Source organism: Henckelia pumila, unplaced genomic scaffold (genome assembly GCF_033568475.1).
Source record: "Henckelia pumila isolate YLH828 unplaced genomic scaffold, ASM3356847v2 CTG_461:::fragment_3, whole genome shotgun sequence".
In the NCBI taxonomy this organism is placed as follows: domain Eukaryota; kingdom Viridiplantae; phylum Streptophyta; class Magnoliopsida; order Lamiales; family Gesneriaceae; genus Henckelia; species Henckelia pumila.
In genome coordinates this window covers 2288930-2305917 of record NW_027331831.1, presented here as the reverse complement: position 1 = coordinate 2305917, position 16988 = coordinate 2288930, and the positions used below count along the sequence as shown (strand labels likewise).

Genomic DNA, 16988 nt, shown 5'->3' with positions numbered 1-16988 from the left:
ATTCCCAAACCCGAAAATCCAGATAGCTGATTATTTCTTTAATTATTTCCATTTGAGTCGAATATCCAGATTCTTCCACGGAGAAAATTATCGTCCCAGTCAGTTTTTCCCACTCGAATGATCCCCCAAGTTTGTCACATTCGGAAAATACTATCATATATCAGAACATACTAGATACAATTTTGAAATTCGATTACTTCCATTATCTTAAAATACATCAGTATAGGGATAAATGATAACATAAACTAAACACAACATAGGGACTCGATGTACTGAAATCCACTTGTACCAGGAAACCTCAAACAACCTTCGACCTCAGCACCCTCGAACTCATGCAACATTTCAAAAGTCTTGGAATCCAGATTGAACCTCAGAATTTTCCCCGGAATCTGCAACACCAAGAACGAGTCGTCCCCTCCTCCGTCCCCGACGAGCGAAAATATCGAGAACGCGTAGTAATACCAGTCCGTGGGATCATAATCATCCCTGATCATCGTCGGATAAGCAGCAACAACTGGTGCAAAGTCAACGTGGTACTTCACAAACCACCCAGAGTGATCCCTCTTCATCTCGTGCACGTCGAACTCGATCTTCGACCCACGAATGTCTATGTAATACAAGTGGCCGCACGATTCCCCCAAGTAAAAATTGTCTCTCCAATCCCAGCCATGCGGGATTGGAGGCATCTGCATTGTCTCCAATGCCTGATTCTCGATATCGAAATATAAAGAATCTCCTACTCCCGTTTTGATCCAATGAATTGCGCCATTGAAATAGACACCATTCTCGAAAGTGGCCTCTGCCGTGAAAGGTTCGCCGCATACTCTCCAAGGACCTGTGTTGGACGAGTAACTTTGGATTTGGAATCGGTACTGACCGGATTCTGTTTCGAACGATCGGACGCAGACGACTTTGTAATGAGGGGACTTCGTAGGATCAAAAGCCAAGCTCATCCCACGAATTCGATTCGAAAATCCTGTTCCAGGTTCCAATTTCGGGAGTGTGGAGAAGTTCTTTGTCGTTGGATTGTAAACGTAATATTTTCGATTACGTTCCCTGGCCCGAGAGCTGCAACAGAGCAGCAAGCCATTGCAAGATTGCAAAACTCTGATGCCGGAAGGATCTTCGGTGAAGTCGAGATTATTGAATGGCGGGTTTCTTGATTTCTGGTCGGAAAAGGGTACAAATTGGAAACTTTGATCCTGTCGAGTTCGAGAGCAGGGCAAGAAAAGTCCGATTGCTGGATTGGGATCGGGGTTCCGGAGATGACAGAATTGGGGATTTGTGATTATAGAGTGCCATTTCTTGGATACTAGTTTGAAACGGACGAGTGATTTGATGGGAACACGAAGCAATATTTGGACCAACAGATCGTGGATTGAAGCAACAACATGAGCTGATTCAGCGTCATTTGCTGTTCTGGAAATCTTGATTTTGATTTTCATGACGTGTTTTTGTGTTTGATTTTGAGGTTCACTACTTATTTAAGCAATCAAAGATTACTGAAGAAGCTGCACAAAAAATAGATTGTCCCAGAGGACTTATGATTGATGCAAGACCCTTGCACGAGAAGCTTTAGTTAAGAAAATTCAGTGTGACCATATATTTCTAAAGACTTGTTCAGCCAAGATATTGCTTAAAAGTCAAAACCATAGCACCCCTTCCAACTAAAATATTATAATTTCTGGTATTAATAACTTATACTATACATAACCTCATTTTCCTTGTACTATTGTATGATATTGCTTTGAAATATACGTGTATCGTGTTGTCAATCATTTAGCAATTTTAGTTTTTTTTCGATGAAAAGCTCTAATGTGTGTCATGCTACATATTCATTTTCTACGAAAAGTAACTAAGATTGTTGAAAATTGAAAGATACATGACTAAGACTGAAAATGAACAAAATGAAATTTGGTATAAAATAAGCATATATCGGACTAAAAATTGTTGTTTCACCTCATTTTAAAACATGGTACTTTTGTACGTGAAAATGAGATGCCTCAAAACATGAAAGTGGAAAAAATATAAGATCGTGATCATACACAACACAGGGATTCAATGTATGGAAATACATTGATACTCCAATGTCTCAAGCCACCTTCCAACTCATGCAACATTTCTGAAGTCTTGGAGACAAGATTGAATCTCACAACTTTGCCCTGAATCTGCAAAACCAGGAAAGAATCGCCTCCGCTCCTCTCACGACCCCGAAAAACCGAAATTATCGAGTACCTCGACCTCGACGTGCACTGCAACATCTCAGGATAGACGGCGGCAACAGATGAAAGATCAACCTTGTACTTCACGTACCACTCCGAATAATCCCTCTTCATCTCGTACACATCGAACTGCATACTTCGGCGCCTCGTGTCTATATAACTTAAATGTCCACCAGACTCTCCAAAGTAACAATTTGTTCTCCAATTCCAGCCATCCAAAGGGTTTATACTTGGCATCTGCATCGACATTAGTACTTGAACATCGATTTTGAAGTATAACGCCTGTCCGAATTCGTTACTCAACCAGTGTATCGCGCCATTCCAATAGACCCCATTTTCGAAACTTGCATCTGTTGTGAATGGCCCGATGCAAATTCTCCAAGATCCGGTATTGGGTGAGTAAATCTCGATTTGGTGCTGGTGTTTGCGGGAGTTTGATTCTAATCTCCGGACACAGACGACCTTGTAATGATGAGATTTCGCAGGATCAAAAGCCAGGCTCATCCAATGAGCCATCCAAGTTCTTTCTTTGTGCCCTGGAAGCTCCGTGAAGTGTTTGGTCGTGGGGTTGCATACATAATACCTATTTGTAAATCATCATAAATCAAAATCTACGATTGAATAAAATTATATGTATAATTTATATGTTTAACAATTTATACCTTGTTTTAGTGAAAACATCGGACTTGCAACAAAGAAACAAACCATTGCAAGATTGTAGGATTATGATGCCGGAAGCCGAGTGTTCTACGAAGTCGAAGTCGAGCTTTTCAAACGGAGGTTTTCTTGATTGCTGGCCGGAGAATGGGACATACTCCCAAGAGTTGGTGGCGGCGGACGACAAGAAAAGGCCGACCGGAGGATCCAGAATCGAGTTTCGAAGATTGTAAAATCTGGGATTGGTGATGAGCGAATGCCAGTTCTTGGATACAGATTTGAAGTGAAATAGTGATGTTATGGGAATATGAAGCAAATTTGGACCAACAAGTCTTCGATGGAAGCAACAATGTGACTCGATTCAGTGATTTGTTCATCTACTTTTGTATCAAGTTTGGTTTTCATGTTTGTGTTGATTTTTCAGAATTTGCTCGAAGGTGGTCTTATAGTTGTGCTAACAGGTAAATGCATGATTATTTGCTTAATTTTTGGGTTGATTTCTTATATTTGGAGTAGATACGTTGTGATTATGTTATTCAATTACGTTACCTTAATTCGAATTATGATTTTAGTCAAATAAGTTATATGTTTATATATATATATTGCAATTGGATCCCGCTTTATTTAATTAATTAAAATAAAACTTCATAAGTATTTTTTTTTTTATAATTCCAAAAATATCTTTACCCACTCATTTTCATACTTCACGTTTCCTGTTCCTATCATTTTATTTTAAAAAATGTATGACTTTCTTTTAATTTATTTATTAAAAAACTATTTTCTTCCCTATTTTTTCTATGAACCATACATAAATAATATTATTAAATTAGGAGTAAAATTATTTTGATACATCAATTTTCAAATTAGGGTCAGTTGTTTAATTTTTTTTATATTATTTCATTTTTTAAAAAAAAAACCTTAAATATTATACGACAGCATGCTAAAAAATAAAAAAAAAAAATAATAAGTAAATAAAATTATATGACACAGACAGAGCCCAATGCCCGATAAATGCTAAAACCCCAATTATGGCCCATCCCATAAACCCTAAATTGTTGTTGCTCTGCTAGCACGAACCCTTTTCTGCAATACCGGGAGCAATGGGAAGCGACAGCGAGACGGAGAAATCGCAGCAGAAGGAGAGGGAGAAGAAGAAGCAGCTGGCACTTGCTCCCATCGCCAAACCACTCGCCGGCAAGAAGCTTTGCAAACGTACCCTCAAACTTGTCCGCAGAGGTCCTCATTTTACATTTGATATAGTATTTTTTGACATGTGCTTGCATAATGTCCGTAATTTATTTTGGGTTATGTCGATTTATTGAAGCGGTCAATTTTCTGTGTATTTTGGGATTAAATTTCAGCTGCGGAGCACAAGTGCTTGAAGAGAGGGGTTAAGGAGGTGGTGAAAAGTATTCGCCGTGGAAACAAAGGGTATAGTCATGTAATGATGAGTTTGCATGGTTCCCTGTTTTTGCTATTTTGGTTTATATCATCTGAATGGTACATTTATGTTTGATGATATTGGCTTATGTAATAATATGATAGTGGCAGTGACCAGCAATGAGTATGGGTAATACTTTGCAATTTGCATGTTTTGATATTTCTTTAGGCACAGTTATTTTAGCTAGTGACGCAAGAAAGTGAAGCATTAGAGGATTGATCTTGAAAAACTTTATATGGCTCATTGACCATGACCAATATATTTACTCATTGAGGATTGAATTTACGAGATATGTATCAAGGACTGTAATTTGAAGTGGATTTGCAATGTTAATTTTGAATGTATTTGGCATACACAGCAGTTTAATCAAGGATGTGTTATTAATGGAGATGTTTAGCTACTAGCTGTTGAGGGTACATTGTTCTGTATGATTAAAACTAATTCTTCTCCGTTTTGGCGCAAAATTTGGAAATTCTTATGAAAAGTTTTTTGTGATGTCTACTGTAAGAAAAATTGGCCTATTTCTGGAGCTTCGTAGAGCCCATAAATTGAAAATTACTTTAGACTTTAGAGATCTGTACCCTTCTTGACTGATGGTTGATGGGTTTTAGAATCTGACTGAGCTTGGTGTTAGCTTTTAGAACATCAATATTAATCCCTAATGCATAGGTGGCAGAGCTGGATCCTGTCATCTCCATAGCTGGATTTTTCAGTTTGGTTTTCCAGATGTTTTTTTCCCCTTTATTTTTCGCTCCAGGTGGGGAAGGGTGTGTGGGAGAGGAGGCTGATGGTTTGCACAAGAGCCAATTTTCACTTTTGTGATGAACTTTTTGGTTAAAAATGTGTGGATAGCCCCATCTCAAAATAAATTTTCCAGAATTTGCCTTGTATTTGACTGAACAATCTTGATGCCTATCTTACTTGTGTTGATGGCAGGTTATGTGTCATAGCCGGGAACATATCACCTATTGATGTCATCACCCATGTTCCAATCTTATGTGAAGAAGCCAATATACCTTACGTATATGTTCAATCAAAGGAAGTAAGTGTATCTTACTCACTTCCAGTAAATTAGCCTTTGTTAAAATATCGATCTGTTGTTTTTCCCTTTTGGTGTTCCTCTGCGAACAGCTTGACGTGGAAACTATCAAACTATGGCAAATGGGGCTCAGTTGCCAACATACAACAAATTTTAGGCAAAGCTTGCACCATAGCAGCCTTCTGCTACCCCTTTATAGCCCTGCCTTTGTTCTCTATTCCATGCATGATATTTTTCATTGTCATTGATATCTGAAACTTCTCTATTCTTGCTATAAGCCTATAATCCTAGTTTTCATCAAGTACCACTTGATTTATTTTCATTATCAGCTATCAAAACACCTTGATTGACAGAATTGGAACCAAATGACACCTTGTTTTAGGATCTCGCAAATGCTGGAGCCACCAAGAGGCCAACTTGCTGTGTGTTGGTACTAACGAGGCCTACAAAAGGGGAACTTGGCCAGGAGGAACAAGAGAAACTGAAGGAAGACTACGACCAGGTTGCATCAGAATTATCTGAATTGGCTAACTCAATGTTTTGAAGCTCTAGGTGTTGCACATTTTGGAGTTGGTCTGTAGTTTAAAACTCTCAACTGTTGGCTTCATTTACCTTGTATATGAATCTCAAGTTTGTCTCATGAGAAAGTTTATGCAAGTTAGTGTTCGCTAGAATATCGAGTTATTTCAAGCATTGGTTAAAATTGTTCAACTGATGCACACGAGTTTTCCCAGTCAAAATATTTCTGATGTATAATATTTCCTTTTCTTTCTCTTTTCCGTTTTCGGTTTTTCAAGTCAACGTTAATATTGATTACTTTATATTCATTATTTCATTTTCCTTACATAAAAGTTTTTTTTTTCCAAAAAGCATAACATCTCACTTATTAATTATATTATATAAATTGGGTCTTATTACTATAAAAAAAAAGTCTTATTGATAATCTTAAAATAAAAATACATAATATAACTTATTATCTTATCTATTTTTTAAAATTTTGAAATTACTAAATATTTTTTTTATATATAAATATATGATGAATATAAAATTTCCCGATGGATACGTGTACAGTTGAGTTGTAGAAAAAGAAGAGGCCACTCTCTTTTGCTGTGCTTGCGATTCCACCGCCACGCCACGTCTCCACGCTTTCCGAGGTCGCTGTCGCCATAGCCAACTCTCTTTTTCCTCAGATCAAACTTTCGACTACCGTTAATTAATTGTTTAACTCGAAAACCCTCCATCTGGGCATTTGTCAGTTTCCGAACCTTTAATTTAATTTGTTTTGGTGGCGGAATTATTACCCGTGAGCTTCATTTTATACCGAATTCTTGGCTAGTTTCTTTATTCGCTGCAATAGGAGTTTATTTTAGGTAAAACATGGAAGGGGTTGAAGCTGGGGGAAAAAACGGTGTCGTGTGTTCGATGGGAGAGCATGATGGTGGGGAAGATGTGTTCGCTGGCGAAGAATCTGATGCTTCGGCCGCTGATCATCTTGTTGTTTTGGTCCACGGTATTCTTGGAAGGTGAATTCCTGCATATTTTGCTCTCTCCCCAAAAAGTTTTAATCTTGTCCAGAAAAGTTGAATGTTTTTCTTGGTTAGTGGGTGTGTTGTAATCTGAATTACCTGGACTTGAATGATAAAAAAAGTTGATGTATAGATAATGATTCTTAATTTTAATCTTCTCATGGCTCCTCTAAGATAAAGAGGTTCCTCCTGTGAGAGTTTATTTTTTCATCTTGCTCGAGTGAGAGGAGAATTCACGAATGGATTGTAAAGCATTTCATGCAAATATACTTTAACGGCAGTTTTCTTTCAGATATCATGTTGTTTTTAGATTTTCTCTCAAGATGTATACTCCTGTTGTTCCTTGTATGTTAACGGCAGTTCCTCAGATTGGAAATATGGGGCAGAGCAATTTGTCAAGATGCTTCCAGACAAAGTTTTTGTTCACTGTGAGTGGCAAATTCTGTATGCTAATCGCAATTTGAATTATACGTTATCTGAAGACTGAAATGGCCCTTTTTATTGTGAATTCCTTATCCATACACTAAAAGGAATCCATAAGAGATCCCAATAATCTCTCCCTGATCTTATGTGATGGTATTTAATGTTTGACACCTTACCATGATCTCTGCGGACTGTGCTTGACTGCTTCATTTTGTTTAGCTAGTGGATTCAGTGGCATCTTATTCACCTATTTTTTTTATTGTCACAAAATGGAATTAATGTACTACATTTTTCTTCTTCTTGTTAGAAAAGATGAACTTTTGCACAGATAGATACAAGATTTTTAGCCTTTGTCTCCTGTCATGGTTAAAACTTGATAAGGTTGTGAAAAAATTGTTTTGCTCCATTATTCTCCTAGTCTATGGTACAATATGATTTATGAGTTACCAAACCTCAGCCAACAGGTGAAGAGCAGGTGCTGGTTTTGCCACAAACTTACCCAGCCTTTCAGTTTTATTAAGACCAATGGACCGATAAGCTGTTGTCTAAGCTCCTTTCTGTTAGCATATTCAAAGGTGGAATTCTAGGTATTGTAGCTACAGAAGTGGTTGACCTTCAATTTCGAATTCTTTGATTTTTTTCCAGAAGATAGAGTTTAGTTTCAAAAGGAAACAATTTAGAAGAATTCACATCTATTTAGCGTGCCAAGACCTAATGGACCTAATTATATTCTAGAACTGTGTAAAAGTGGCTTGTTTTGTCTGCTTCTCACTGAGCATCATTGTCTGTGTAGGTAGTGAAAGAAATATGGCTATACTGACACTAGATGGTGTTGATGTAATGGGCGAGCGACTGGCTGAGGAGGTACATTCAGTTGTGGGCTGTATTTTTATTTTCTGCTTTTTGTTCCGTGTAGTATCTTCTGATGTCATCTATGAATTTTTTATGTCTACCATCACTTTAGTTTAAACTTTAACTTGCCATTAGGTCCTTGAAGTAATCAAAAGGAAACGTGGTCTGAAGAAAATCTCTTTCGTCGCACATTCTGTTGGGGGCCTTGTGGCCAGATTTGCTATTGGGAAATTATACGGACCTTCTAAAGTTGGGAGCACAGAACAACTGTCCACCAATGAATGTAAAGAAGAGTCGAAGGGTCTAATCGCGGATTTGGAACCTGTGAACTTTATTACTGTCGCCACCCCTCATCTTGGTTCTAGGGGTAATAAGCAGGTAAATTTCTTATTTTTCGCTTCATTTATTTCCTTAGCTCAATATTAATAAGTCAACTACTATTTGAATTTTTCGATGATGGATATTTTAAACAAATGACTCAAGTGATACCAACATGCATATTCAAGGGAGAATTTTTAGGGGCTGATTGATTGTATCAAATATATACATATTCCACATAGTATTTCTTTAGTTGTCCGAATGGTCAGAGGTTCATTGACTTTGCTTTTCGTGTTTGTTTTCAGCCTTGAATTTCGAAGAAGGGTAGCACAAATTTATAGCTCACCTGAAATATTGGCTAGTAGATTAAACATCTGAAACCAAAAAGGCAAAAACATTAGTGTTTTGGACACATAATTCTCTGCCATTTGTTTTCGATATTTATCTGTTGTTGAGATGGGGTGTTAGGGATGTGTCGTTCTATCTTGAAGCATGATCAATTTAAGGTGGGTGTTAGGGATGTGTCGTTCTATCTTGAAGCATGATCAATTTAAGGTGTGTAGAACATGGGGAGCAAGGTTAAGAGTCTTTTTTATAATCTCCAGGGATTCTGAATCTTCTTACTAGCAATCAAACTCTTATTCATTGTCACACGATGCCTTCTGTATTATCTGATATCCTATTTCAGGTACCATTCCTTTTTGGTGTATCTGCATTTGAGAAAGTTGCTGGCCTTGTTATTCACTTGATATTTAGGAGAACAGGCAGACACCTGTTTCTCACGGATGATGATGAAGGAAAGCCTCCTTTGCTAAGGCGTATGATTGAAGATGATGGGGAATATCACTTCATGTAGGTTTCCCATCTGACTGATAAGAACTATTTGATAACTCATAATCTGTTTCATGATTGTTATTCATAGGATTACTATTTTAATTGAGTGCCTTACAGTAACGCAACTCATTCATGTAGGTCTGCTTTAAGATCTTTTCGACGCCGAGTGGCATATTCTAATGTTGGCTATGATCGTATCCTTGATACTGATTTTTGCTTATTATTATCTTTGTTGATTACAATGGTCATTCGTTTAACGAAAAATTACGCTAGCAAGAGTGTAACTCAAATATTTTAGTTGCTCTTTCAGCGGCAGCAATCACTGTTCTGACAATTCCCCTCCAAGTGATCATCTCACCAATTTGTAACTGATTATTTTATAACTCCTTATACCAAATTAAGCTGATAGGATTTGACATAATCAATAGTTTTATATTTAACATGTCTCAACGTCTGTAAGAAGAAACTTATGATCATACGCCGGGGATGTAACATTCATTAAGTTGGTCGTACACTGAGCAATGAAGGGCACCTGAGATCAACTGCATGACATACATGGGGCTTTGCTCTATGGGGATTTTGAACCTTTGGTCATGTGGGTGTGATACTATGTTTATATTTAGCAAGCTATTATCCCTCCTTTTTGTTGATTACACCGTTCAATATTTATATCATTATATGTCTCGTCTTCCTAACAAACAATGCTTAGATATTGTGGGCTGGAGAACTTCATCAATTAGACGCACCAGTGAACTTCCTGAGGTAGTATTATCTTTAACACACGCAGGTGTGATCTTGATCTTGTTTCCAGTCACTTGACGAACCATTTTTTCGTTTTTCTAGTGGGAAGATTCTGTTGATGAAAAATATCCTCATGTTGTGTACGAAGAGCACTGCAAAGCATGTGATGTGCCATGTGAATCTCCGAAAGAAGATGACGGTTTGGACAAGCTGGAAGGTTTGTAACTTTCTTTCATTTTCTTTGTTTGTGTAACTAGCTGTGTTTGTGTATAGTTGGGTTATTGTTTTGAGTTCTTGTTAAAAGTTATCTTATACTTGGCGTCAATGATGCAGAAGAATTATTAAATGGTCTATCCCGGCTGTCATGGGAGAAAGTAGATGTTAGCTTCCACAGCAGCAGACTGAGATTCGCTGCTCATAGTGTTATTCAGGTGTGGCTCTCATTCTCTCTTTCCACATCTTCTTGGAATAATTTTTTTTAAAGAAACTATTTAGTATAGATTCAAATTAAGTTAAATTCAACTTTGTATCCTTTTATTTGTGAGGAGCTGAATCAAGCATTCCCCTCTACCCTCCTAGAAGGAGTCCAATATATATGCCATATGCCCATATGTTGCTCCATCTCTCCTTTTTTTTATTTTGGAAATCCTATCAGTTGCTTTAATTGTCGTGGTGTCGCATAGAGTGTTTTCTGTTGTAAATCAGAACCCAACTTCATTGCATTTTGCTCCTCCCTTTTCCCTTCTGTAATCTGCTCGGTCGCAGTTCACTCAATTTCACATCTTCTAACTAGTGTAATTGCTCATGTTACAACTGTCAACCCTATGTTTTAGGGGTTCTATCGTGCTTTTATATCATCTTCATTCCGCCTTCTGCCTTCATTCTTACGTTGCCTCGTCTACGATTTATAGGTCAAGGATCAGAACATGCATTCCGAAGGTGCTGACGTTGTACAACATTTGATAGATCATTTTCTTTTATAGAAACCCAGTGACAGGAAGATGGATTATAACATAAAATACCATACAGTTGGGATTCTTGGGACTAATATTCTCTTATGTCAGTATTCGAAAACGATGGCTTGTAATTTCAAATGGTACAAGGTTTGAAATCTTGGCCTTCCTGGAAACAAGTCCAAAAAAAAAATATATATATATATTAATTATGGGAATTTTTGTGTATATGATCTCTGTCTGTGATTCGAATACCGTCATTAATTCATATATAGAGCAAAATGTCTTCAATTTTAACCATCGCTTTATAGTCTCGGTGCTTCCCATTTTGTTGCTTTTTCCAAATAAAATTACATGTATGTGTATTAATTTGGTGTGTTTTCGATGCATGTGGATGTCAAATCTTCTAATCTATGATGCACAATATAATTTGAATAGTTTTGTTTGATTTCTTCGGAGCCTAACTCTCGTCTTCTGTTTATTATGTTTACGTGTGTAATCCGTGAAATGAGTCGAGAATACGCATATCTATAAAAAATAATAATATTTTTAATATAAAAAATAGTATTTTATTACGGATAACACAATTAAGACACTCGTTTCACAAAAATTATCCTTGAGAATGTCTCATGAAATTTTTTGTAAGTATTTTAGTTTATAATCATCACAATTTTCTAAATTTACATGTTTCCAGCCACTAGTCCCTGACAGTACAACCATTAAAAATATATGCAATGGAAGTAGACCGTCCGAACTCTAATTAAAACCAAGTCAAGTCGTTTGGTATCTATTCTCATTTATTATTCGGAGATTTGTTGCTTTCTTTTTTTTAAAAAAAGAAAATTTTGGAACAACAAAATTGATTTATCTTGGAGACCTTAATTAACCTACAACTCGAAAATAATAATAATGATGACTCCTCGCCCCCAATGGAGTGTCCAAGTCAGTGGAGTAGGTGAACTCTTGATCATAGGTCAGGAGTTCGATTCTCCTTACCAACACCTTCTTGGACTAGCTTGTCACACAGGGCTTGTCTAGTGTGGTTTATCTGACTGGCGTAGTTTGCAGGCTATTGCGTTAATCCGGGGTTTACCCAAAGCGTACCGAAAGGTAGCGGCTGCGGGTTCCCACGTCAAAAAAAAAATAAAAATAATGATAGACTCCTCAAAATATCCGAGATTTTCATGCATCATATCCAAGTAAAAAAAAAACATAAATTACAAGAAAAAGTGACATATTGCAGAACACCATAGGCATATTTTCAGATGGAAACTCCGATGGATCCATGCACAACTATATATATATATATATTCCGAATCACACCTCTTTTCTCCTCTTCCGGCCAGTATTCTCCGGCGGCCCGTATATGCCGGCTTCCGTCGGGAAGTTCAGAATGGCTTTGCTTCCCCTGATCCTGAACGCGGCACAATCGTACGCCCTTGCCGCGTCAAGCTCATTTTCGTAAGTCCCCAACCAGACCCGACTGCCATTCCGGGTCGGGTCACGGATCTCCGCCGCGTACTTCCCCCATGACCGCCTCCGCACCCCTCTGTAACGCCTACCAACCGCAGCAACAGCATCCGCCGCCGCCCTCGATACGGTCGTCATGTCCGCAGGCCGTCTCGGCTCAGCCTCAAAGGGGCGCTTGAAATATCCAGAAACGAAGGAGTCGGGTTGGTTTAATAGACCCGAACCAGACTCCGGGACAGCAGAAGTGAAGTCGATCGGGTTCGGGTTCGGGTTAAGGTCGGAAGTGAACTCCCCGAGGAGGTGTTGGCGTATGAGGTCCAACGTTAACGAGGAATCTGATGTTGTCATGAAGAATGACACAAAACTTCAACTACGTAAGATAAGATAATCTATGTACACTGCACACAGAGACTCTATATATAATATATATATAGATATATATAGGAGTCACATCACATGTACATGTTAAGAAGTCAAGCCTGCATGACACATGTTGTGAAATAGATATAAATAAATATATAAAAGATTCATTTCAATTTTTTTTTTTGAAAGAAAAGCTCGTAAAATTTATTAAGATAAATCGTTCATTACAAGCATAACCAACTAAGAATGAAATTCACCATTTACCCAAACAAAAGGTAATTGAGAAGAAAAAACAAATTGAGCTAGACTATGAGCTACTCTATTAGCTTCTCTGCGGATATGCCCAATCTTAGTGACCACTGGCTCCTTCAACATTGATGAAATTTCCTCCGCGCAACTGCCAACATATCCGAGATGTTCCTGATTGGTATTGACTGCTTGCACTGCCAACAGCGAATCTGATTCAATCTGCACATTACTGAAATTTTTTCCATAAAGAAGCAAGACCCCTTCCCTGATTGCCAAGAGTTCACCATGGACAACGGAAAGAGGTTGATTAATTTGCTTGCCAAAGGCCAGCAGTAAACGACCTTGACTATCCCTAACCACTCCTCCGATACTAAATTGATTCCTGGCTGAGTTGAAAGAAGTATCAGTATTAAGCTTCAAATCATTCAGGATTGGCGCAATCCATCTCCTCACCGAACTAGGCCTCTCCAACACCATACAAATGTCAACAACTTCTCTGGCTTTTCTAAAATCTGACAGAAGTGCCAAGCTCCATCCCAACATATCTGGAATTGGACCTCTTCGATCCCCATGCAGAAAATTCTGTTTAGATTTCCAGACCGCCCAAGTATGCATCGCAAAAACCTCAAAATCTTCCTTGCTCAGTTTCTCCTTCATCCACCAACAGAAATCCATCGTACAAGCCCATTGACATCCACGAAATGATGTTACAAGTTGGGTGTACTTCTAGAGGTGTTTAATAGCATTACAGAAGAATAAAGCATGACATGTTGAATCAAAAGCAAAGCTACAAAGCTCACAAGATTCACTTACCGGAACATGATGTTGGGCTAAGTTTTGTCTTGATGCAATACAGTCATTTGAGACTTTCCACCAAAATAAACGAACTTTAGGTGGTATTGAGAGAGTCCAGAGAAAAGACCACCATTTTTCATTAGGAAACGTCTGCTGATTCTCTGGAACAGCAAATAGACCTCGCTGATACCGACACCCATCTTTTACTGAATACTTACCCTTCGCATCAAATCTCAAGAAAAGTGCATCACTTCTAGAGGCATGGGGCAAAGGGATTCTGATAATTTCACCAGCTACATATGGATTAAATCTGGCATGAATTAAATCAGTATCCCACGAGCCATCCGTAATTAAAGCACTGACATTAACCTCTCGATCCCAGGGCACTATTGGATTTCCCAGGTTTGATTGCATACTTGGAATCCACCTGTCCTCAAATATATTAATCGACCGACCATCACCAACTCACCATAAAAGCCCGTTAACTAAGAGATCTTTGCTCCAGAGTAGCGAGCGCCATATGTAAGAAGGGTTACTACCCAACCCCGCTGATAATAAAGATCCATGGCGGAAGTATCTTCCCTTAAGTAATCGGCCTAAAAGGGATTTAGGTGTTTGAATGAGTCGCCATAACTGTTTTGCAAGGAGAGAGCGATTAAATCCAGTTAGTTTCCTGAAGCCCAGTCCTCCCCTAATTTTCGGTTGACATAAAAATTCCCAGGACTTCCAATGCATTCTGCGTTTACCATCCTCCACACCCCACCAAAAATTTGCACATTCCCCCTCAATAGTCTCGCACACAAGAGACGGGATCTTGAAACATGACATAGCAAAAGTGGGTATAGCTTGAAGTACTGATTTTATCATAACTTCCTTACCTCCTGATGAAAAACATTTGTTACCCCACCCATGAATGCGCCTGCTCACTCTTTCCTCCAAATATTTAAACTGTAATCTTTTACTTCTCATAGATACTGTCGGTAAACCCAAATATAATTCATGCCGCTGCACCACTGGTATTGTCAAAATACATTTCAACGTCTCCATCAGCATTGGGTTGGTATTGGGGCTAAAAGATAAAGCTGATTTGTCATAGTTTATTAATTGCCCAGAAGCTTTTTCATATAAACTTAGACAATCTTTTACCCTAGCCCCATCTTCCATAGTTTCTCTGAAAAACACCAAACTGTCATCTGCGAATAATAGATGTGAAATAGACGGACAAGTAGCTGCTATCTTTGCTCCCTTAAATAGATCCCGCATCTCATAAGATTTTATTAAGGCCGATAGGCCTTGAGCACACAATACAAAAAGATTCGGGGACAGTGGATCTCCTTGGCGTAAACCCCTGGAAGGAATTATTGGTCCTGCTATTAGCTGGTTAACTTTAAAAGAATAGGAGACATATCTAACACAGTTCATGATCTTGTTAATCCACTTGATATCAAAACCCAAACGAACCATTAGTTCCTGTATAAAAACCCATTCCATCGATCGTAGGCTTTACTCATGTCTAGTTTTAGTGCAGCATAACTGAAACGACCCTAACTCTATAATAAATAAATATGCGGAAATTTTTTTTTTTTTTTTTTTTTTTTTTACTACTAGATAAAACATGTACATATATGCCCATACATATATGCACAGAATAAAATATTTAAAATAAATACAAGACTAAATAAATAAATAATTAAATACTTAAATAAAAGGCATTCTTTAAATTAAATAAATATCTGAGTCAACCCTAGAATTAAAAATATACTGCATAAATAAAATAATTAAAATATGTGCATGCACTAAAACATTTAATAAAATATTCCCATAAAACTCAACCACTAAAAATATAATAAAATGTTTCACATGACATCATGCACGGTGACTCAGAAGCTGTCACGGTCACGGGGCTACTGCAGCACAGCTCATAGATCCTCACCACCGGTAGGAGTAACCTGCTCCTCTACGTACTCACCTGCACCATATCAGTGTAGTGAGCCTAGAGGCCCAACATGCATACTAACAAGGGTTTAAAATAATTTAAAACACTAAACTACTAATACATACATATACATGAATGAGCATGCTTCAAAATTTCTAACTTAAATTACATAATTAAACATACATACATACATAATATCATACATACATAAGTTGTTGAGCATTTGTTTTCTGAACATCGTATGGTCCTATCCGTAAGTGTGACCCATAGTGCGACTGATCAGTCTAGGAAACCATCGTACGAGGCTGGTGGCGAACCACCCATACATAAATGGCAGAAAACTGCCCATACATAAATGGCAGAAACTGCCCATACATAAATGGCCACACTACTTCAATTTCCACCTAAAATATTTTATTTTGCTCAACCATAGAAATTAAATCATAGCATAAAAATGGATTTCATGAATGCATGTACTTAAATAAATTGTGTGTCCTTCATATATATTTAATTTAATTTTTCTTACTAACATATAAATATTAAAATAACTTAAATGCATAAAAATAATTAAATATATAATCAGGACACATGCACTTTTCTCATGGATGGTTCTGGACTGCTGGCCCTACACTCAATCCCATTAACTTAACTTAAGACTTGGCCCATAAATCAACCAAAGCCCATTAAAACTAACTTAGGCCCAATAACACTGTTCCTGGCCCAATGGGCCCAAAAGCCCAATATCAGGCCCAATAATTTTCATGGGCTCCCAAGCCCATAACAATTTCTGGCCAACTTAAAAATTTAAATAAAATTTATTAAAAGCCCAAAAATAAATAAAATAACCCAAAATAATTTAAAGTAACCCAAATAAATTAAATGGTACTAATTAAATTTTTGGGAATTTAATTAGTCTATTTAACTCCTAATTAACTTAAAAACTTAAAAATAAAAATACCCGAGCCCAATTAAAATAACCCGGATCCGGACCCACTTAACTTAACCCATATTATTTTAGACCCGACCCGGACCCAAGACCCGACCCGAATACCATCTGAAACCCTAGACCCGTGCCCCTAATCCCTATTCTTCTCGGCCGTGAGCAGCAGGCCATCTTGGCCTGCTGCCGGCCAGCTCCGGCCGCCCCTGGCCGGGGCGCCGCCGCCCGG

The 16988-nt window shown here is 37.9% G+C and overlaps 5 protein-coding genes across 8 annotated transcripts in view; 2 read left to right on the top strand and 3 right to left on the bottom strand.

Moving 5' to 3' along the window:
- Positions 1–245: 245 nt before the first annotated feature.
- Positions 246–1659, bottom strand: LOC140872327 (F-box protein At5g07610-like). Its single transcript, XM_073275148.1, has one exon. The coding sequence runs from the start codon at positions 1443–1445 to the stop codon at positions 246–248; it is 1200 nt and encodes a 399-aa protein (XP_073131249.1). The 5' UTR covers positions 1446–1659.
- A 380-nt stretch (positions 1660–2039) lies between these two features.
- LOC140871500 (F-box protein At5g07610-like) lies at positions 2040–3284 on the bottom strand. The gene is made up of 3 exons (XM_073274034.1): positions 3208–3284; positions 2885–3115; positions 2040–2805 (listed from the first exon to the last, which is right to left on the bottom strand). Exons 1-3 carry the CDS (start codon positions 3282–3284, stop codon positions 2040–2042), a joined length of 1074 nt encoding a protein of 357 aa, XP_073130135.1.
- Positions 3285–3899: 615 nt separating this feature from the next.
- LOC140872143 (H/ACA ribonucleoprotein complex subunit 2-like protein) lies at positions 3900–6138 on the top strand. Of its 2 annotated transcripts, none has more exons than XM_073274911.1 (4): positions 3900–4115; positions 4241–4310; positions 5257–5362; positions 5742–6138. In XM_073274911.1, exons 1-4 carry the CDS (start codon positions 3980–3982, stop codon positions 5901–5903), a joined length of 474 nt encoding a protein of 157 aa, XP_073131012.1. In that variant the 5' UTR covers positions 3900–3979; the 3' UTR covers positions 5904–6138. The 2 variants fall into 2 exon arrangements, with proteins under 2 accessions (XP_073131012.1, XP_073131013.1); XM_073274912.1 differs by lacking the exon at positions 5742–6138 and adding an exon at positions 5452–5735.
- A 310-nt stretch (positions 6139–6448) lies between these two features.
- LOC140871616 (lipid droplet phospholipase 1-like) overlaps positions 6449–16988 on the top strand; it is a 102558-nt gene continuing 92018 nt past the window's right edge. Inside the window, exons 1-10 of one of the 3 annotated variants that reach the window (XR_012147724.1) lie at positions 6449–6882; positions 7246–7313; positions 8102–8172; positions 8296–8538; positions 9167–9330; positions 9451–9506; positions 10022–10074; positions 10156–10270; positions 10387–10484; positions 10965–11112. Coding sequence is in view for 2 of the 3 variants with exons in the window: in XM_073274208.1 (XP_073130309.1) it covers positions 6737–6882; positions 7246–7313; positions 8102–8172; positions 8296–8538; positions 9167–9330; positions 9451–9506; positions 10022–10074; positions 10156–10270; positions 10387–10484; positions 10965–11036 (1086 nt within the window). In the remaining variant the exon portion in view is untranslated. Of the gene's footprint in view, positions 6883–7245; positions 7314–8101; positions 8173–8295; positions 8539–9166; positions 9331–9450; positions 9507–10021; positions 10075–10155; positions 10271–10386; positions 10485–10964; positions 11285–16988 lie in introns of those variants that run through there. The other 2 variants (XM_073274208.1, XM_073274209.1) reach the window with 2 other exon arrangements.
- On the bottom strand, positions 12324–12824 carry LOC140871499 (ethylene-responsive transcription factor 2-like). Its single transcript, XM_073274033.1, has one exon. The coding sequence runs from the start codon at positions 12822–12824 to the stop codon at positions 12324–12326; it is 501 nt and encodes a 166-aa protein (XP_073130134.1).